The 22,750-nt window shown below is 34.7% G+C and overlaps 1 protein-coding gene across 3 annotated transcripts in view; it reads left to right on the forward strand.

Moving 5' to 3' along the window:
• Positions 1 to 21,756, forward strand: part of LOC128996973 (leptin receptor gene-related protein) — a 34,846-nt gene extending 13,090 nt beyond the window's left edge. Inside the window, exons 1-4 of one of the 3 annotated variants that reach the window (XM_054422542.1) lie at positions 7,519 to 7,559; positions 8,736 to 8,810; positions 16,856 to 17,051; positions 21,142 to 21,756. In XM_054422542.1, the coding sequence (XP_054278517.1) occupies positions 7,534 to 7,559; positions 8,736 to 8,810; positions 16,856 to 17,051; positions 21,142 to 21,255 (411 nt within the window). In that variant the 5' untranslated portion in view covers positions 7,519 to 7,533 and the 3' untranslated portion in view covers positions 21,256 to 21,756. Of the gene's footprint in view, positions 1 to 7,518; positions 7,560 to 8,191; positions 8,295 to 8,735; positions 8,811 to 16,855; positions 17,052 to 21,141 lie in introns of those variants that run through there. The other 2 variants (XM_054422541.1, XM_054422540.1) reach the window with 2 other exon arrangements.
• Positions 21,757 to 22,750: the final 994 nt, after the last annotated feature.

Raw genomic sequence — 22,750 nt, forward strand, 5'->3', positions numbered from 1 at the left:
ATACCTCAACGATTTTGAGGGAAAACACATCTGGACAGATAACAACCGCTATAAAGATAAGATTATGGTTTTCCACAGATACGTTGATGACATAGCAATACTTTTTGACGGCAATACAAGACAACTCCAGCTGTTTAATAAATACATTAATAATATCCACCCTAAACTTCAATTTACAATAGAACTGGAAAAGGACAATAAACTCAATTTCTTGGATTTAACTATCATACGAGGTGACAAACATTTCGCGTTCGATATTTACAGAAAGCCAACCTTAACAGATACTACAATTCATGAAACATCACACCATCCTGTTAAACATAAAATGGCTGCATACAACAGTTTCGTTCATCGGCTTCTATCAATTCCACTAAGCTCTGAAAACTTTGAAAAAGAGAAAACTACTATTAAATATATCGTGCATAAAAATGGTTACGATCCCGTTATAATAGATAAGATCATTAAAAAACAATTAAAGAAAAAGAACACTAGGAATGTAGCTAAACCCAATGAAAGAAAAGTATACGTAACTTCGGAGTTTGGTAATAAGTTACCAAACATTCTAGAAAACGAATTAAGAAAAAAGAACATCAACATCGCCTTTAAAACATCAAACAAACTGCAAAAATTACTCAACAATGCTGATCAAAATAGAGTTAACAATACAGCCGACAGAACTGGTATATATAAATTATCATGCGACGATTGCAACAAAATTTACATTGGGCAAACAGGCAGGACATTTCAAACTAGATTCAAAGAACATTTACCTAAAGCAAGTAATAATCTCAAGTCCAATTTCGCATTACATCTTGTAAATGAAAACCATAACTACAGTGATTTTAACACAAATTTAACCCCTCTACATTTCTGCAACAAAGGCAATGTTATGGACGCTTTAGAAGAGTTTGAAATTTACAAATCAACCAAAATTCAACCTAACACATTATTAAACGACAAAATCAGTTTCCAGTCCAATGCTCTATATGACACTCTAATAACAAACCAAGTACAGCTGATGAATAAGGAACCGAGAGGTACAAAGTCCACCGCCCGACCGTCTCCCGCATCTCAGTCATGACCTTCACCTGTAACTGTGCGGTCGGACATCATAAGTTTTCGTCGGTAGGCCTACTTAGTTTATTCGTAATGTCAACATTTGTATATAATATGTGTCCGTGTTTTGTATGTAAACATTTGACGACCTTTTCAAAGTGATAGTATATGTTCTTGTACAAGATCTGATGATGAAGATTTAGTCTTCGAAACGCGTAATCCGTAAGGAAAAAACAGGATCACTTTGGCAGTAACTTACTCAGGTAACTTTATACCTTTTATAGTTTGTACTGTGATCCAGAGACAAAACAACTCTAAATATAAAATATAAGGTTATGGATGTTGCTCGTTTTTGCTCAACTCAATATTTGGAAGTTGCTGCCATCAAACTCGAATGCAATATCATTGTAGTCAGTGTGTATCGATCACCTAATGGTGATGTAAATATTTTCCTCAATCAGTTTGAAAGGTTATTATGTCTCCTAAGTCTTAAATCGTCTTCCCCTATCATCGGAGGGGACTACAATGTAGATTTGGTGGCTGATTTTACCAAACCGATCCAGCGTGAACTTGCAAGACTTATGAGGCAGTTCAACTTACATCCAACCAACTCTACGCCTACAAGAGGTAATGCAGTTCTCGACAATATTTTGACTGATCTCAATTATACCAGTTATATTACTACAGTTATGGGTTATGGCCTTTCTGATCATGCTGCAGTTAACTTAGACATACGCCTAGCCTATTCCGAGAAAACTTATCTTGAACAGTCCAACTCCCTTGTATACCATAGGCCCATAACAGAATGAGAATGAGAATTTTATTTAGCCTTTTAAACATGCAGTTACATGCAATCAGACAAGTCACATAATAATAAATCACACCATGCACAAAAACAGGCAAATATAATAAATAAATAAATAGTTAAATTATTATGAATTAACTAATGCTGGTTAATGCTGGTAACAGAAGCCCGAATAAATAACTTCTTCCAGTTTTTAAGCAGTGTTGACTGGTCTGTACTAGCCTTAGGTACAAACTCTGAAGAAATTTTTAATTTATTTTTTGACCAAATATTGCTTAGTTTCCATGAGTCCTTTCCGCTGCAGAAGAAGCGGGGCCCAAATTGCAACTCCGGTGGACAGTTCTCTGGTGGTAAAGCCTGGTACAATGAAGACCTGAAGAAGAGTAGAAGTATCCTCATGGCTCTCCTTGATCGCCACAATGTTCTTAAAACCTCAGCATCCCTTCAAGCTCTAACTGAATATAGAAAGATATACAAACAAGAACTGAGGACTGCCAAAAAACAGTTTGTTGCCGACTGTATTGAAAAATCCGACAACAAGTGTAGAGCAGCTTGGCAGGCCATTCGGAAAGAATCTTCGAGCAAACATCAACCCAATACTTCTGTGGAACCAAACGACTTCAACGACTTCTTCATTGACTCAGTGTTGGAGGTGGTGGAGAAATCTGGTGGCGTTCCTTCGGCTGCAGTGGATCTTCTCAAAACCAAGAGCATTGCAGCACCCGGTTTGGAATGGAAGTTAGTGTCATGTGAGGAGGTAGCGCGGCATGTGCGGCTTCTAAAAAGTTCTAAAAGTCGTGATATTTATGGCCTGTCTAGTGATGTGCTAAAGTCTATTTTACCTGTGATTGTAGAGCCTTTAACCTATTGTATAAATAGTTGTCTTATTGAAGGTGTATTTCCTGCAAAGCTTAAGTTATCTAAGGTTGTTCCTGTTTTTAAGAAAGGGTGAAGAGATCTCCCAGCTAGTTATAGGCCAATAGCTTTAATTCCAGTCTTTGCCAAAGTTTTTGAACGAATTTTACATGTCCAGCTGTACAATTATTTTGAAGCTAATTCCTTATTTTCAACTAGACAGTATGGTTTCAGAACTGGGAAATCTACAATTCAAGCTGTGACCTATCTTGTAGATGCAATCCTAGCAAACCTTGAAAGCAGAGCTGATACTGGTGTCACCTTATGTGACCTCAGTAAAGCCTTTGATTGTGTTTGTCATGAGACATTGCTGGCTAAGTTAAAGTACTACAAGGTGACTGATACAACTCTGTCACTTCTTAGCTCATACCTAGATAATAGAGAACAAATAGTGTGTGTCAATAATCAGTATTCATGTAAGAGACTTGTACCCTTTGGCGTGCCGCAAGGTTCGGTTCTTGGACCTCTTTTAGCGAATTTCCCTATAGGGAAGTAGCTATTACCGTAGGTCTCATGGTAAGACTTAGGCCCGGGACCGATTTACTTTTTCATTTTAATGTCCCCAGAGGCCAAAAACACCATTCGTTCAAATTTTTATATATGTATATATATATATATAGGTATATATATATATAGATTTATATATATATATATGTGTCCGTGAACACGATAACTTGAGTAATTTTTATCCGTTTTTGATGAAATTTGGTTTGTAGGTGTAAGGCGGGATAAACTTGAATGAGTTCGCGATCCAGCATGATCGGACCATGGGAACAGGGTTTTATGGGGTAAAAATTGGTTTTTCTCACTTCTTACCCTCAAAACACAAAATTTCCCAATTTTTCTCCAAACCTTCTTAAAGAGCTTAAAAAAACAAACAATTCAGTATATCAAAGTGTTTTTGTACGATTATTGGTTACGGAGAAAACTAAAAAAATGGTAAATTTAAAATTCCCATGTTATTCTTATGGAGAATATTGTAAAATGTTGTAGTTTGCTTGTTTATGGATATATTTTGATCAAACTTGGCAAATTTATTTATTTTATAGTAAGCTATCAATATTTTACTAAAAACACACTACTTTATTAGTTTCCTTGTAGCAGCAAACCTAGGTACTCGTTAAACCTAATGTTATTTAAATAGATCAATTGAAAATCAATTCGGCCAAATGGAAATTCGCTTAGACGGCAGGTTTGCTGCGGCGGGGGTATTATTCCTTGTCATGGTTAATGACATTGATGTTAATGTACCATTTGAGACTGTATGTTTTGCTGATGACACTACTTTGTTTAATGCTGGTTCTGATATAAAAACTGTCAATTTGAATTCTGAAAGTGCCCTTAAAAGTGTATCCAACTGGTTCAGTACCAATGGTTTCATACTTAACAATGACAAAACTCAAACCATAGTTTTTAGTAATAAGAATGTCAAGGCTAGTGATTCTCCCTCCTGTGATCAATTAGGGTTAAGTACAGTAATGTTAAACTATTAGGCTTAGTTCTTGATAGAAAATTGACATGGCAGTTTCATACGGATTATATTTGTAACAAACTTTCAAGAGTTGTATATTTACTAAGATCTTTAGATAAAAACGTCCCGAAGTCATATCTCAAGCTTGCTTACAATAGTTTCTTTCAAAGTAATTTACTGTATGGCATATGTTTATGGGGAAATGCAGCTGGAGTACATGATGTCTTACTGGTTCAGAAAAAAGCTGTCAGAATACTAGCTTCAGCTGACTACTCAGAGCACTGTAGGCCTATTTTTTCCATGAAAAAGTGTTAACTGTCTTTAGTTTATATGTTTTGTATGTTCTATTAGAAGTAAAAAAACAATCTGTATTCTTGTTGAAACGGCTAAATGTACATAGCCACAACACAAGGCTCAAGCATGAAATTGACATTCCCTTTTGTAGATTGACCAAAGCAGCCAAAAGCTCTAAAGTTATAGGGCTTAAACTGTACAATATACTACCTCATCATGTCAAGAATATCGAATCCTTTGCTAATTTTAAAACTGTTGTAACAAATGGTCTTCTAAAGCACCCACTTTATTCTGTTAATGAGTTTTTGCATTTGAGTGCTACTGATTTTATAGATTTTAAGTAACATGCATTGTTATTCAACAATTTTTATTTTATGATATTTATTCTCAATTGACAACTGTGATCTCTTCTGTGATATAGGCTAAGTTTTACATGTATGTTACATAAGGTCAACTGTGATAATGTTCATGACTCTGTTACATTTTCTAGTTTGTTTTCTTTGACAATGTCTATTGCACAACCGTGTCTAATGACAATAAAGGATTCTTATTCTTATTCTTCTTCTTCTTATTCTATAATAAATATATAACCGTCCATACCAGCAATAAAATAATCGGATCAGAATACGAATTATATCAGATTGAAGTATATCACAGCCACCTCTAATACAAGGCCGCGACGTTCGAACTGGCAACGCCGCAATCACACCCCCTCTGCGTCCGTCTTCACACGCGCTAGAGGCTATGAACATCAATGAGAGTATTGCTGCTCTGTATCAATGAATGAAAGTATTTAAATACTTTATATATTTAAATACGTAATAACATATTTTAGTAGATTTTAAGGTATGGTAAAATAGACAAAATTGGAATCTAGGTTGTTTATTTAGTGAAAAATTGCAACATACCACAATATGTCTAAAACTAAAAATATACTAACATAATGTTTTTGGTTGCATTTATCGTATTGTAAGTACGATGAATGTGGAAATATATGGACTTTACATATTTCCTTTGTTAATTTGATAATCTACACTATTATATAACATTCTCATGGTGTCTGTATATATGTGTGTTATTCAATATAGTAAAAAATACTAGACAGACTGTGCTTAAATTTTACAAGATAAAGCTACTAACTTATACCACAAATGGTTATACAGTAGGACTAATTTATTGCCACTTCAATAATTGTAGAGACTTTGGGATTTGTAGAGACTACCATCTAACAATTTGTTCAAATAAAATTAATTTTAAATTTTTAATAGGAATATTATCTTTTAGTCTACCTGAGGAAACCATAAGTTAGCGACAACAAAATTTGAAGTTTTCATTTTGAAGGCATACTGACTAAATAATTTATTTTCTTTGAATAATTACTAAGAAAAACGTTTGCCATTTTGTAAACGATTTCAGAAGCTAGGCCTCCATATGGCTTTCCACAATATTAATAGAATTTTTTTTTTATCACATCAACATTCAGACTGGATTTGGAGACTATGATGTTTTTATTGTTAGATAGTGTAGTACCATAGATAAAACGGTTAGTCTATGGTAGTACATATTTTTTTACTAGTAGGCCTACTTAACAGAAACACCAGCTTATTTCTTTGAAGTGGTATTTATTTAAGTTATTTTAATCACTTAACAACAACATTTATCAATAAGATAGACAAATAAATAAGGAAATAGTACGGTATTACTACCTAAAATTTGCTTCTCGCGTCTATATTTACACGAATAATTGTCTTATTCTTACATTTTTTTACAAATTTAATCTAAGCTCATATTCGTGAAAAATGTTTCAAACAAAAACGAGAATATTTTTAAGATGTCTAATTTGATCGAAGAATAGCAGGAAGCAATTGTTGCTTACGCGGCGGATCACGTTGAATCTTAGAACACTGTATGTATTATTCATTTTTAATTGAGCTATCGTGATTATTCTTGCATCCAGGCACATCACATCTATCTGGTATGCTGTAGTAAGAAGTTTAATGTCATTACTAATGATTAAAGGTAGTAGAAACGCGATTATGTACGTCGGTACGCGACTCCTCCATTCACTGTAATGGTAAAACGACCGAACGCCAAGACACTGATGCGACGTTGCCGCTTTTCACTCGCCGCGGCCTTGTATTAGAGGTGGCTGTGAGTATACACTTAGCACAATAAGCAGTAAGCAAAACAACGTCTGACGGCAGTGGCTCACCTCGCATTGGAACAATAGCAAAGTAGCCTAAATGGTGTTTTGACAAGTACACTCGTCGCGCGCCACTGGAAAGCGCTAGTGTTGTAGAGATTACTCGTCATGTGCAGTGAACGAGTTAAAAGAAAAAAGAAACTTAAAGCTTTTGGCTCCTCCAATTGACTGTACTTCATTTGTCTCATTGTATAAGTTACTACACATTTAGTCAACTCATCTTATCTAGATAGGCTTAACTCTGGTCCCCTCATGTATCAATCACAATGGTAACGGTGACTTGCATCTTATTTCATGGTTTCAGCATAGATAAAAAAAACATAGTCCCTTAGTAGATTTCCCTTCCTTATGGAATAGCTGAAGCCAATTTTATTGTTAGTTCTGTACAGTTTTCTGTAGATTTTGTGTTTTGTTTACAATTTGTTTCTTGTTATTTCAGAAATTTAAAGCCTCGTTTAACCAAATAAAACTATCTAATCATAAACAATAACTCGTCCACTAGCTATATAACCAAACAGTGAGACACAAACAAAGACAAACTTAAAGCCTTGAATAGGTTTAACATCGGAGTCACTTTATAAAATAAATGATTTTTTTAACATTATATCATAATCTTGTTGTAATGTTTACTTCCACATTTCCATGGTGAAGCAATACAATAGAATACAATAGAATAGTTTGGTAAATAATCTGAATTTTTGTTTAAATTATTACTCTGAGCTCTCTCTTTTCTAACGTCTTTTTACAATATTTTTCATTGAAATCATTTTCAGAAAACATTTCTCCCTGATGAGATGCCCAAAAGTTGTTTTGCAGTAAGTTTAAATTTATGAATATCAAAATTTAACTGTAAAATAGACAACTTTTGTTTGAAAAAACCTTGTAGGTTACTATTCAAATTCCTTTAGTAATGCCAGTGACACTTAGTACAAGTTGTTTAAACTCCTTAAGTTGAAAATTTTATTTTCAAGGGAGGATGTGATTAAATTCAGCCAAAAACTTACTGCAGGTAATTTAACCTATTTGTTGTTTTATCATGACGCAATATTGTTTCATATCAATAAAGGCCTAGGCCTACATTAAGGAAAGAACCTTTCCATTCCCTCCTATAATTGTAGATTAGATCCATCAACCTAATTGATCAAGAATTATTTATTTTCTAATGGGCAATCAAAAGACAAAATGTCCCATTCATTGAGTTGGATCACTCTGTTTGGTCACTCTGAGTTAATAATCCCGCTTGTTAAGAAAAGTTTACTTCCACCACCACAACTAGTTACAATAGTACCATATTTTAAATGGATGGATTGTTAACATATATCCAAACATCAGTTCATTGCCTGTCAAGGTGCCAGTTTTATCTTATCAGGTAGTTTTCTTCTTATCAGTTGCTCTATTCAGTGAGTTGCAGTTTGTGCCTTTTTTCAATTTAATGTACTGTATATACAGTGGGTTGGATTGCCTCCTAACCTATTGTTTAACTCTTTGTTTCGGTTCTGTATTTTGTTGTTGGATACAATGTGTTCTCCAAATTTCTTCAGTAGAAATAGGTATAGTTCTGGTTTAAATAGGTCCTCCTCCGCGGGTGTCCGTGGGGGTGGGCATGTCCGCTTTCCAAATCACCTTTAATAGTCTATATTTTCAATTGATAGTAACTAAGTGCAAATAATTGTGTTCACTGAACATAATAAATCAAGTGTTAAATTCACAATTCGGCCTTTGATCATTGAGTTTTCCGCCTTCCTGTGCGTAGTTGTTACAACTGAACTGCTGCACGGGACAGAGTCCGCGGCTACGTCACACCTGGCCGCAAAGGGAGGAAGGCTGGAATCACTTTTTGTGTGTTAGTGGGTTAGCCCTTCTATGTGTTGTAGTCCTGATGTACTGTACATAGTATATAACAGTTTATGGCAAATTTAACTTTTTATCGTTGGATTCCTTGTATATTAACACCAAAGTTTGTAGGTTAACAACTTTTATTCATTTTACAGATTGGTTACTCTGGCCTTTACGGGGTCTATAGGTATGACCTTGGTCATCCTAGCCTGCGCGTTACCAGATCCAACGTAAGTATTGCTCAAACTTAGCATAGCAAGATCCCATATATTAATTAAATACTAGTAAACACGTTGCTCGAAATCGAGCAATTGCAAAGAAGTAAAGTAGTTATTTAAAAACAAATAAAAGTCATCATAATTTCCGATGAGTTAAAAAGACTTTGAAAATAACAGCAATTATAACATACAGCTGATCAAAATGTAAACAATCATGTTCTTCATAAGGATAACATGGGAACTTTAACAGCCACTGGGGCAGAGCCCAAGGGACTTTATCAAAAATGTAAGGTCAGTTTGCAAATCTACACGACACGCTCTTTCCAATGAGACGTCAATGGATAAAATCGGTTAAGAAATGGCGGAGGAGTTCAACCGACAAAGTTTCATGTAGCGTATTAATTATATAGATATCAATTCAGTTATGATATGTGCCTGTGTGGTAATTTGAAGACCAGCAACCTGAATCTGAGGCCTGGCTGACTTAGAAGATTCAAGGCTTTTATTTGTCATAAGGCGTACAGAGATGATCCATTTGACCAATTAATTACGGTATTTAATTTATATTGAATAGTTACTTACTTGAATACTTGATGTCTTTATCATTGACCGACATTATCGGACAGATTACGTCAAAATGTAACATGTACATCACTACAAGAATTCATTTGGCATGGTGGTTTGGATGGTTTAGGGTAGTTGTGTGCCATCAGGGTGGAAAAAGTGGCTCTTCAAGCTAGGCCAACGAGTACAACGACCTATTCACTAGTGCCTTAAAAGGGTCTTTTTGGCTCAAAATCTCTTACAGTTTTAGGAAGTGAGTTGAAAATCTTAATTCCTGACTGAGGGTAGCATTTCAAGGATCTGATCTGCTTAGGCGACATCGGGGCATATTAAGGTCTACTGTGTTACGTGCATCTCAAATGTATGCTGGTCTCTCCTGCCAAAGTCAGTTTCCATTTAATTTGCGAGTCTAAAGATGTTACATTAAAAAAATGAGCAGCAGTGATTTAAGTACCCCACAAATGTAACCACACGAAGTGGCATCTTTTGTTAGGCTAGGGCCACACTTGGCGACTTTTTTTCACGCAACTTTGCTGCGACGATAAAGTCGCTTGGGGTGGCCACAATAGGCGGCAATTTCAACCTTTCAGTTTACTGAAAATCCCATACCAGTAAAAATAGAGTTTTTAGATGTTATATTATATTTTCAAAATTGTTTCATTAATTATGCAAATAAATAAGAAGCTATGACAGTTTTTATATGTTTTTGGGCCAGCTTAAAATACCGGAATCACCGTAGGTGGCGCGGTAAGACCTAGGATTTACTTTTTCATTTTGATGTCCCCAGGGGCCAAAAACACTATTTGTTAAAAATGTTATATTTATATATAGATAGGCCTATATATTACAGGGTGTCCCATGGAAGGTATCTCAAATTGATTACGGAAGAACGGCTTAATCACAAGGATGAAATAAAATTATTACCCGCTAAATCAACCCCAAGGAATAACGTAAAAATATTTTCATATCAAAATATTTTCCGATACAGGGTATGCCAAAAACTGAGGGTCACTAGTTTGAATCTCGGAATTTTCAAATGTTAACATATGCCATGTTATACATCATTTTAAAGGTACTATTTAATAGAAAAATATTTTGGCAAAAACAGAAATGAATTATCTTTTGCCGTTTCATATTGGCGGCAGTTTATTTTGAAAAAAATCAATATGTTTTTAACGCTCTGTGTTTCCTATACCAATGCACTTAGCCCTTCTCCGGTCGAATTTTCTTACTCGTTATAAAATTAGCTTTATTGTGATATGCAACAAGAAGGCTAACGGTTTTTTGAAATAATAAAAGTAAAAAAAATTTATTTTTTAAAATTTGTTAATGTCTATTGTTTAAAATTTTCAAATAGCAACAACATATGTCAAGTGACACATCATTATATAGGTTTTTTAATGCCTAACAACTTTGTAATTTACACTTACTTTGTATCTCTTTTAGTTTTTGTGTAAATAACAAAAAACCTAATTTTCCTATATCAAATGCATCTTATTTGGGTTTAACCTTAAATTAAATGGAACCTTTAGTGTTATTCCTTGGGGTCCAACGTTAAGCTAATATGAAGCTCTTTGAAAATGTTAGTAGCCTACATGTAAAAACCATGAAATGTTCAAAAAAATCGAAATCGATCACTACTTACCATATTGTATGCATACTTACCTACCTTCTTGTGAGTTAATAGTATAAGCGTAAATACATGTTTTGAGTGTTATTAGATGTAACTTTTATTTACTTTCTGTGTTTTAAAATTAATAACAAAACTTTCGAAATATTAATCAGGGTGTCTAGCTAATCAATCAATTGTACGTGAATATTGATGATGGGAGAAAAATGTATCTAAATTTTGTATGGAACTGGAAAAATTTTCAATTATCCTAGTCTATGTCCTAGTCTTATGTATTCATCAATGTTGTTCCATCAGTTCTCTTTTAAAGTCTTAATGTTTTAAGAAGAACACAGTTGATGAAATTGAGTTATTATATTTCATCAACTAAGATGATAATATAATCCTATTATATTATGGTAATCTGGTTTATACCATCAATAAACTATAGGCCTACCACTTAGAAAAGAACCGCGCACCTGTTTGAGTTGGGCAGGTAGGAGAGTCAGAGTGGTTGGGAAAGACCCCTCGCCGTTATCAGCTAGGAGTCTCCCCACCACCGCTCCACCAGGCCCTCCCCGCCATCACCCCTACGTGCACGAGACAGCCGTGGTTCTGCGCAGGTTCTTTTGAATCTGGTAGACCCAGGGTGTCCACATTCTGGAAAGTCAGGGATAGTCATGGAAAGTCATGGAAAAAAAATTATGGTCATTGAAAGTCATGGAAATAGGCAAAAAGTCATGGAAAGTCATGGAAATCCCCAATGATGGATGGATTTCAGGGGACCTTTCAATGCTCTAGTCGGCCGTAACCGTGACAATTGTAGCATTTTTCCGAATTTTTCACAAATGTACGACAATTTCAATTTATACAGTTGTCTTAGTTTATGGGTTTTGAGTTTGTATTAGTCCATTGTTGTACCTATTGTACTCCATTGTTATCTGTTAATACATATTTCAATATTTTCTGTGAAATAACTTGTCTAGGCAGTATTATTCGTGTGTGTACGGTATATTATAATTTTTGAGTTAAGTTCGTGAGTCATGGAAATCAATGGTTAATTGTCATGGAAAGTCAGGGAAATTGATGACAAAATTTCTGTGGACACCCTGTAGGCCTATAATGGAATTGAATTTCAGTGTATAACGTTGTCGTGATTGCTAGTCATACAAATTTTTGGTTTTATTTGTTATGCAATCTTACTGAATTTCTGGCTAATCTGGACAGCTTGCTTGGTAACTCTAACTGGGTCCAGTCACACTTGGTTTGGATTGGTGGAACTATGGTGTAAGGCCACCTTAGCTGTCTAAGTAGCCCACAACGTATTTATTTATAGATTAACTAGCTGTACCCGCGGGCTTTGCCCCGTTTAACTTCACAAGTGAGCTCGTTCGCATGGCTCAATCACGTCCTGGTTGAAGTTCGTTTGCTACGCTCACTCACCTTTAGGTTGGAGCTCGTTCCCTCCGCTCACTTGCCTTCAGGTTAGCTCGTTCGCTACGCTATCTCGCTTCCAGGTTGAAGTTCGTTCGCTACGCTCACTCACCTTTTGTTTGCAAATTGGCTGTAGTCATAAATAAAAAAATAAAAAAAATAATAGTGCTGCACCCTGTTGGTAATCCTTGTAACTTTAATGCTATTGAACATCACAGAACAGAACCAACTTGTTTAATTGAAACAGCTGTTAAGAAATTCCTTTTAAATATGAAAAATCATAAGGTTAACATGGGAAATTCCAGAGCCACTGGGGCGGAGCCCGAAAGCCTGATCAGAATAAAAACTACTTAGTTTTCCTATTTAATGTCCAAAGAATCGATGTACCGAATTTCAGCCTCCTAGGTAAATAGGAAGTGGGAGAATTAGTGATGAGTGAGTGAGTGAGTCAGTCAGTCAGTGAGGGCTTTGCCTTTTATATATTTAGATGTATACAATTAATAACACAATTTACTGGATGGCTTGTGCAGAACTTCCAATTTGTTAAAATTTTATTACAACTAGGCCAATTGTTTGTCTCAAGTATGGTACGTAAGGTATGTATTTTTTACACTAATAAGGTTTATGTTACTTGGCTTCTGTCTCTGATCCACGGTAGTTTTTAAAAAACTACTGTTTTTTATGATTTCATGTTTCTTAAAACTACCGTGGATTGGAGACAGAAGCCAGGTAACATAAAACCTTATTTAGTGCTAATTTTAACGATCCAGTGGCCAACCATCATGAAAATGTATTTTTTAATTTATCTGGGGAATAATATTGTTGCGTAATGGGATATTTTAAAATTTAAGGTGTGCCCAAATGTTTCTACTTGATTTATAAATACATTTTAAGTTAAACTGTGCCTTAAAAGTTGAAAATCATTATCATTTAAGGCATTATCACTTCAGCCATTAAAATATTTGCTTTTGGCACCGGTACTTGTAGTTTTAAAACCCTAGCAGTGGCCAACCGTCGTCTGGTGACGGTATGACGTTGATGCTTAGAATGGCCAATGTCGTCTGGTGACGGTATGGGCCGAAATTTTTTTAACGGTAAAAAAACACTTACAATCAACTCAGATGAGAATAATATATATACCATTCGAAAGATCACATTCTGAACTTTCATTTGATTACATAAACAAACCCTGTAGCAGGTATATAACAATGTCACGACGATTAGAAATCAAATGAAATTTTGGCGCGGTACGACTTTTGCAGCCGACACTTGGGAACTGGCAAAACACGTCTTGTTTGGCATTACCCTGCTCGGGTAATTTTCGTCTTGGGATGTTGCGGGTGGTACCACTGGATAGCCATTGATTTTATCTTCATTGTGGTAGTGATATTTATAACTAAATATTGATTGCACAATCGGTACAATTTTATGAAAACAGCTGTTTTCGAAATTTCTAACAAATGGCCAACAGTCGTCTGGTGACAGTATGGAAAATACGAATTATATACAGTGAAAGTTATTATTACTAGTCATATAGTATATCATTTTGAAGAGGAAGAAATTTAGATTCAGAGAGTGGCAGCCCTGCACTCAGGGTTATTTCTGTATGCTCCATGTAGACGACGAAAGTGAGTCATTACTGCTACAGTCTGTCAGCTGTCTTGTATTGCCATTGTTTGTTTGTGTTGTTGCCGGTAATAGTGTTATCCGAGATTTATTACTAAATATGTTATTAGTTCGTAGTGTTAGTGTTAGTGAAGTGTTGTGTGTGTGTATAACAGTAATCTTCATGCATAAATATTACTGAATTGTGTGAAATAGTGTTCATAAAAGGTTGTATTTTGTTAGCATCATGTCCTAAAATGACGATTCTGACATTCAGAGATTGTTGTACCTACATAATGATGTACCCAAGGTGTTATACATTTTTATAAAGGTAAATGAATACACTACAACATGTTTATAATGGTTTGGGGGCATATTCTTATGCATATAAAAAGAATTTTGTAAAAAAGTTATAGCCTATACTAAATAGGCCTACTACCTACTGTATTTTGTTAGCATCATTTTCAAAAATGACGATTCTGACATTCAGAGGTGCTATATATGCTATATAATGATTTACCCAAGGTGTTATACATTTTTATAAAGGTAAATGAATACACTACAACATGTTTATATTGGTTTGGGTGTAAAAAATTTGGTAAAAAAATTATATAGGCTACTAAATACTGTACACTCCATTTTCTCGAAATGCGCAAAAAATTCAAAACGTTCTCAAATTGATACATAATCATAGGTGAAAATAACTTTTTACCATCATACTTATGACTTTTTTGGATTCCTTACTTCATTAGCTTTACAAATATGTAGGCTACATATCATCAGCCTACATAATGTTTCACAACACAAGCAAACACTGTAGGCTATAGTTTACACTTATTTGCGGTTTTGCGGTTATTGTATTATTATGTCCCTATTACGTACCTACAAAAAAAAAATATTTCTAACATGTTATACATTTTTATGTAGGTAATTGAATACACTACAAGATTATTATGTTGGTTTGAAGTAAACAAATTTGGTACAAAAGTTGTATACCAAGTACTGTGAATTTTTTTCTCGAGAAATCGCTAAAATATAAAAACATTATTTTATATACGTATGTTTATAGGTAAAAAATTATTTTTACCATAAACTTTATGACTTTTTTTGATTCCTTACTTCATTAGCTTTACAAACATGTATATATCATTATTAGTATACACATATATTATAGAACTTTTTACAACATAAACTAACACTGTACGGTTTTCAATTTTTTCGGTTCTCCGTTTGTCATTATATTTTGCCCCAAAAACTTATAAAAAAAAATATTTTCCTAACATGTTATATATTTCTATGTAGGGAATTAGATTGTCTACAAAATGTATATAATAAATTTCCCATAAAAAAATCCGTAGAAAAAAAATGCAGAGGCCGCTTTTGAAATTTAAAAAAAAATTCAATTTTTTTTATTTTTTTCGCTTTACCGATAAAATACACTGTCTAAATCATTATGATATTACTATTTCTAGATTCTCCTGTTCTTTCCGAACAAAATGAATATGAGGTTGGCTAGGTTTACTTGTACGGTTGAATTTTTACGAATTTTCAAAAAATGGTCTGCAAAATCGCCAAAATGGGTTGGCCATTCCCCACTTCTAACATTGGCCACTGCTAGGGCTATAATATTTTAATAATTTAAATTGATATATTTTAATAATTTAAATTGATATATTTTAATAATTTAAATTGATATATTTTAATAATTTAAATTGATATATTTTAATAATTTAAATTGATATATTTTAATAATTTAAATTGGTCTATCTATATATTAACACGTTGAGTGCGGGCATCATCAATAGATGATGTCCGACACTAGCACTGGTGGCGGACATCAGCTAAAGCTGACGTCATGCCACTCTCTCCACATTAGTTTAGTGTGAGCTCAGCCTTTGCCGGGGAACGTTATAATCGTTGCCAGCCTGTAGCTTAGATTATGTAGCTTTAGTCTGGTGTAGGTTGGTACTAAAATTTCCCTTAAAATCCCGTCTAGCAATACTTTTGTCCCGGTTCCGGCAATTTTCTCTTTTCGAGCCACTTTACAAAGACACTGGCTACGAATCCAGGCAGTGCTGCTACCTTTGGGTGTTTCAGTGAACTACGTCCACTCTCGGGCTAACACTGCACAATCACCGCTGCTCTTTTTTTATTCGTCAGACTGAAATATTTGAATGCCAATTGCGTTCACCGATTCAGTTGCGCTGCGGGGCTTCGCCCGGGCCTCGCCGCCATTATCGAGCGCCTGTTTGAAGGTATTCCGCACTGAACGTGTTAATAGGCAAGCATGTTTCTTTAAAACCTTTTTTCTCAGCTCGTGTGCATCTCAGGGAAAATCTACGCATACTGTTAGAAAGATATTTGCCTGTAGATGTGCAGAATCCCTTTATAAATCAAAATAGGCTAAAAAATAAGCACAAAAAACTAATTTGAAAACTTCAAAAAATTAACATGGACCAACTAGGTTGCCATGATGGTGACGAAATAACAACAAAATGTAAACAGAAAATCAAAACAAATGGAAGAAATCCCAATCACATGTTTTATTTACAGTGTGGGGAGAAAATAGAGTAGTCTGTACATTAATTATTTTTGGTCAAGTTTCGACCACAGGACGACCACTAGTATATTTTAATAATTTAAATTGATATATTTTAATAATTTAAATTGATATATTTTAATAATTTAAATTGATATATTTTAATAATTTAAATTGATATATTTTAATAATTTAAATTGATATATTTTAATAATTTAAATAATAAAATACACTAGAGGGAATCCCACTGTTGTTTCTTTTACCCTTGAGCCAAACTTAAAAGATTTCTAATTTGATCGGTTGTAGAGTGTGGTGGCCATTTTTTGTCGTCTTGTTCTACGTGTTGGCACCCCTGCCTACAATCCTGGCGAGACGGTACACCGAACACACTGGCTCATCCAACAGCTCAATTGAGTTGGCGATCTTCATCACCATGGGGTTTGTTGTCTCATCTTTTGCACTACCAATGGTTTTGGCACGGTCGCCTGAACCCACGCCTACTGTGAGTATGGCATTGTGAGACAAAACTATGCTTTTATAATATGGTTGAAGAATTTTTAACTTAAAGGCTAGTAAAATCAGGGTTACCACCAAGACAAACCTTGAAAAGCTTTGAATTATGTATGATTTCTTGTGACCATGAAAAAGGAATGGATTAGGCCTATGCATGAATTTCTATTGGACCATGAATTTTTGAAAATCATGAATAACTAGAGGACCCATGCTGCTCTGCAGCGTTAAAATAAATATCATATCCAAGAAATATGATTTTTGATATTACAGTACCTTGAACTTAACTGATTCAAACGATCAATAGCTCAAATTAATGCCTATAATATACTGATTAATTTGAGTCTAAAACATATAAAAAAAACATAAACAATACTGGAGCTATTGATTTTTAATCATAGAAAAACCTTATGAAAAATAATTTTTATGTTTGTTGTTCACCTTGCGTTTGATTGAAACTCGCCATAGTTTAAATGAAAGCCGGTATTTCACTGAAGGTTCTTAGACCAAAATATATAGGATTATATAATTATAACTGGTTAAGTACATCTCTAATTGAAGTAAGAATTTGAATAAATCAAATTGATGTTTTTTTGTCAATTAATGTAGTTGATATATGCCGATATATATGTAGATATACAGTTGGCTCTCGATAATCCGACACTTAACAGTCTGACACGCTCGGTAGTCCGACGCTGCGGCAAACTACAGTAGACTGACATCGGTCTAGGCGTCTCACGTGTTTCCGGTAGCTGGTTCCAGTGTTCAGTAGCGAAGTGACTCGTGCATACGTACTGTACTTTTGGTGATCAAGTGACAGTTTACCTTCAGTGTTTTTAGTGTTAGAGTTTTGTTAAGTGTTGTGTGATGGCGAGCACAAGTGGAACCAATAAGCGTAAGCATAAAACATTAACTCTTCCCGAAAAATGGGAAATCATTAAGAGGTATGACCGTGGTGAAACTCCCACGGCTATTTCTAAGGTTTATGACATCGGGCGACCTACCGTTTATGACATTGTGAAAAATAGGGAAAAAATAGAACATTTTATAAAATGTTTTGAAGACGATTCTAAGAGAAAAACACTTAAAATGAGTGAATATCCCCAAGTTGAGGAAGCTCTTTATGCGTGGTTTAAACAGCAAAGAAACAGACATGCCCCGATTTCTGGGGATATTTTAAAAGAGAAAGCACGGTTTTTTTATCGTGAAATCATCAAAAAAGATGATTTTCGTGCCAGCGATGGCTGGTTTGAAAATTTCAAAAAGCGACACGGTATTCGTTTCTTACAGATGAGTGGAGAGAAACTATCTGCCGATGTGACAGAAATTTCTAACTTTATTGAGACCCTTCAAGCTAAAATCACTGAACTAGGCCTTACGCCTGAACAAGTTTACAATGCCGACGAAACCGGCCTAAATTGGCGGCAACTTCCAACAAAAACTTTTGTAACAGGGGATGAAAAAAAGGTTTCTGGAAGAAAACTTCAAAAAGAAAGAATTACATTAATGGTGTGTTCGAATGGCGCTGGGAGTCATATGTTAAATCTGCTAGCTGTCGGTAAAAGTAAGAACCCCCGGGCATTTAAGAACATCAATATGGATTCCCTTCCAGTTGTTTACATGAATCAAAGCCGAGCTTGGGTAACTCAAGACGTTTTCAATGACTGGTTTTTCAACCATTTTGTCCCAGAGGTAAAACAACACTTAAAGAGTAAAAGTCTGCCTATAAAGGCTCTTTTACTGTTAGATAATGCTCCCGGACATCCGGACATGGAGGGATTAAAAGTGAAGACAACTGGTGGTTACATAGAGGCCATGTATTTGCCAAAAAATACAACTGCTCTGATTCAACCAATGGATCAAAATGTTATCAAGACAATGAAGGCACATTATAAGAAGCGCCTACTTATGGATATCGTCTGTCAACCTGACGCAGACATCACATCACTTTTGAAAAAATTTAACATCAAGGATGCCATTTTAAATGCAGCATTTGCATGGCAACAAGTCAAACCTTGGCCAGAAAACCCACTCCTCCAAAATAACGACGATGGAAATGACAATGGTCAAGATGACAACGGAGTTGTGGAGGACACACTAACACTTTGCGATGATATTAACGTTTTGCAAGAATCTTCAGAAGACCTAAGAAGATGGGTATTAGACGACAACCTGTGTGCTGACCTAACAGATGAAGATATAGTACAGGAAGTCATATCTAATGAACAAGACGACACAATTGAGGAGGCCGTGGAGGCAAAATACACGATCAGCTGTGACGAAGCTATGTTGGCTGCAAACACTTTGATTCGCTGGTGTGAAGAGCGTGGACTTGACTTGAACAACGTGTTAATGTTGAGACACATTCAAGAAAATGCAATGACAGACTGTTTGCGTAAAAAGAAACAAAAGACTATTACAGATTTTTTCAACCCGTAAATGTGTAGGCCTACACCGTAGTTACAGTACAGTAATTACAATGTTGTAATGTATTTAGAAAAAACGGAGCACTAGCCTACATTGTATTTTAGTTTTGATTTATACTGTACTGATTTTTGTATTTTTATATGCAATAAATCTTTTCTTTTTTGTAATATGTAATGCCTAAGTTGATTAGTTTATACCTATAACAGTTAAATAGTCCGTGATATGTATTAAAAACTGGTTTTTCTTAACGTATGCAGTTAAATTCAGTGAAATAAAGCTAACCTTTGGTAATCCGACGTTTTTGGTAATCCGACACCCCCCCGGTCCCGTAACTGTCGGATTATCGAGAGCCAACTGTATACCGAGTGGCGAGTATGTGCCGATGCTTGATGTGATATCTGTGCATGCATACCTTCAATTTGAGACTTCAATCGTGAAAATCGGTCTGGTAGAAGAGCCAATCTAGGAGGAAAAGAAATATAAGATGATTCAACCAATACCATTAAATTTGCCATAAAAATCAATAACATTTAATAACAGTACGGTTGTATGAACATAACAAACGCAAAGAGAACAATCAGAAACAAATGCTTACATCATTCGAGGTCAGATGCTGATGTCAGCTGAGGAGTCTTTTCAAGGACTGTATGTGGTTCAAGAAATAAATTTTATAAATCAATCTAGTTTTAGTATATTATTTAATATCAACCGGAATAATACAGGATTTTTCATGCGGGGGATAGAACAGGATTTCCGTGGCCTGGTGAGCGGGATTTTTGTTTTATTCGTGTAGAAAGATTGAGTTATTATAATTCTTCTCCAATATTTCATTTGGAATAGCTCGGCCTGTTGTGTTTTTAATTTCGTTTTAAAATTATATGTATTAATCACACAAATAGAAGTATTTTATATATGAAAATACACACAAAGAAACTTTCCTCTTAAACGTACCTTTCTGAAATCAGCAAAACTTATGTTTGCGTTGAAATAATAGGAGTGCATCAACCATTAATTTTTTTAACAATGAAAACCATGAATTATGCATGATTTTTTTTGTCACACTATGGTGGCAACCCTGAAAATAGCAGAAAAGGAAATTGAGGTTTTTGTCATAACGTTGTTGGAAATTAAAGTAGATTTTTTCCCATGACTTAATTGTAACAAAACTGAGATCTTATCTATAAACTCACACAATATGTGGATGTGTACAGATCTACAGACCACGCCTGTGGTCCAATTTTGATGAAACTTGGTATGTAGGAACTATTCCGTAGTATCTCCAGGCTTTTTTCAAATTTGGATTTTTAACGTTGATTTCTGCATAAAAACACATAAATTAGCAGAAAAATTGAGTTTTTGCGTAAATGGCCCAAATGGTGTTGATTAAATTAGCCTATAGTATGTTATAGCTATAGCCCTTAAAATTCTGAACTAAATGGTATAACTCCCATTGCCATTACTGATAACTATAAATTATCATAGTTACTCCCACCACTTACCCATTATAAAGGTTGTCGACTAGCTAATGGGAGAAAGTAAGTTATGTATCAGATTGCTGATACTCTGTTTATTTTAGATTCTAGACAAAATTTTTGAAGTTTGTTTTAGTTTCAAGATTTAAAATTGATAGTTTTGACAATCTCTATTCTGTACAGATATCATGGAATGCCTGCTATCTCACACTGCTAGGCAATGTGATTGTCTACATGACGTACATCGGGTTCTTTGTGACTCTTTACCAGGAGGACAGTGACTACAGTATGTGGTGATGTGACAATTCTGTGATCTGACTTCTAGTCCATCAATTACGACTAAATACACCTTCGTTCCATTCTTCTCATAACTCTTGTGTTATTGTCGTAAAGAAACATCTCATTTTATATGAACTTTTTATTTGTAAGATTAGAGATATTCGTTTGTAACTGTGAAAAAACGGAAAAAAGGTGTTCGGAAGAATTTTAGAGGAGTTTAATTTAAATTTGGTTGTGCAGTTTAACATTATTTTAGTATCACATGTCTTTATATGAACCAGTTTCGCTATGATAACGTGGAACTTATATCTTAGTTGTAATCTATGTGCATAGTGACAAATTTCACCGATATTAGTATTGTTATTCTTTTCTAGTATGTATATTTTATTTATTGTATTATTGAGAGCTTTTGTGAGTTTAATATAATAAATTAATCAGGCGTTAAGTCTTTTTTTCTATGTATGGATCTTAATTTTATGTATCTTAATTGTGTATATTTAGAAATAAAGTTCCATTTACTATAAATATGTATGATCTTTTTCTTAACCCTTCACGGACAGGTGACAGATATATCCGCTTATGGTTTTTGATGTTCCAGATGGGAAGCGGATATATCCGCCCTGTTCCATTGTGTTATTTTATGTATACTTGTATAACAAAACACAAATAAGGAAAATTAATTTTTATTTTTCCCATAATTTTGTCCCGTTCTATGTCACGATTTCGCCCGTCCGGTAAGGGTTATCATCCTTTTTAGCGAATTTCCCTATAGGGAAGTAGCTATTACCGTAGGTCTCATAGTTAAGACCTAGGCCCGGGACCGATTTACTTTTTCATGTTGATGTCCCCAGAGGCAAATGGAAATTCGCTTGGATGGCAGGTTTGCTGCGGCGGGGGTATATTTTGTTTGAATTAACCCTTCCAGGGCTAAATTAAATGAAGGGCTGGAGCTTAATAACTTTTTGCCAAAAACTAAAAAAGTGGTTGGGTTTTGTATTTATTTCACTTGAAATAATTCATGGATCATAAAAAGATTTTCCTTAGGGCTGAAATAATTTTTGTACAAAAGTTATGAAGGAAAAAAAATTTGATTTGACGGATATATCCGTCTTTGGCCCACTAAAAACATAAGGTGGACGGATATATCCGTCTGTCGCCCTCAGTGATAATCACAAAATATGAGCACTGACAATAATCTTGAGTATTCTTGTGGGCGGCAGACGGATATATCCATCAACCTTAGGCTATTCCTTCCCTCGTTTTATTTTTTACCCATAAAAAATGTATCTATCATTCTGAAGTAAATCTAAACCACTCAGTTCCTGCTCCTATGTCTTCAATCCCATTCCCCGCCAAGGATTCCACTACGTAAAGACTGTTCTTCAGGTTCATCATGTCCATCACATTCCATACTATTATTTTCACTGCCAAGTATAAAACCCCCCTCAGACATACTTTTATTAAGCAACTCAATAACATCTTCAAATTTCAGATCGTTTGCATTAGTAACTTT

The sequence above is a fragment of the Macrosteles quadrilineatus genome, unplaced genomic scaffold, assembly GCF_028750875.1.
Source record: "Macrosteles quadrilineatus isolate MER2022 unplaced genomic scaffold, UCM_ALF_1.0 Scaffold_6__1_contigs__length_79288215, whole genome shotgun sequence".
Taxonomy (NCBI): Eukaryota; Metazoa; Arthropoda; class Insecta; order Hemiptera; family Cicadellidae; genus Macrosteles; species Macrosteles quadrilineatus.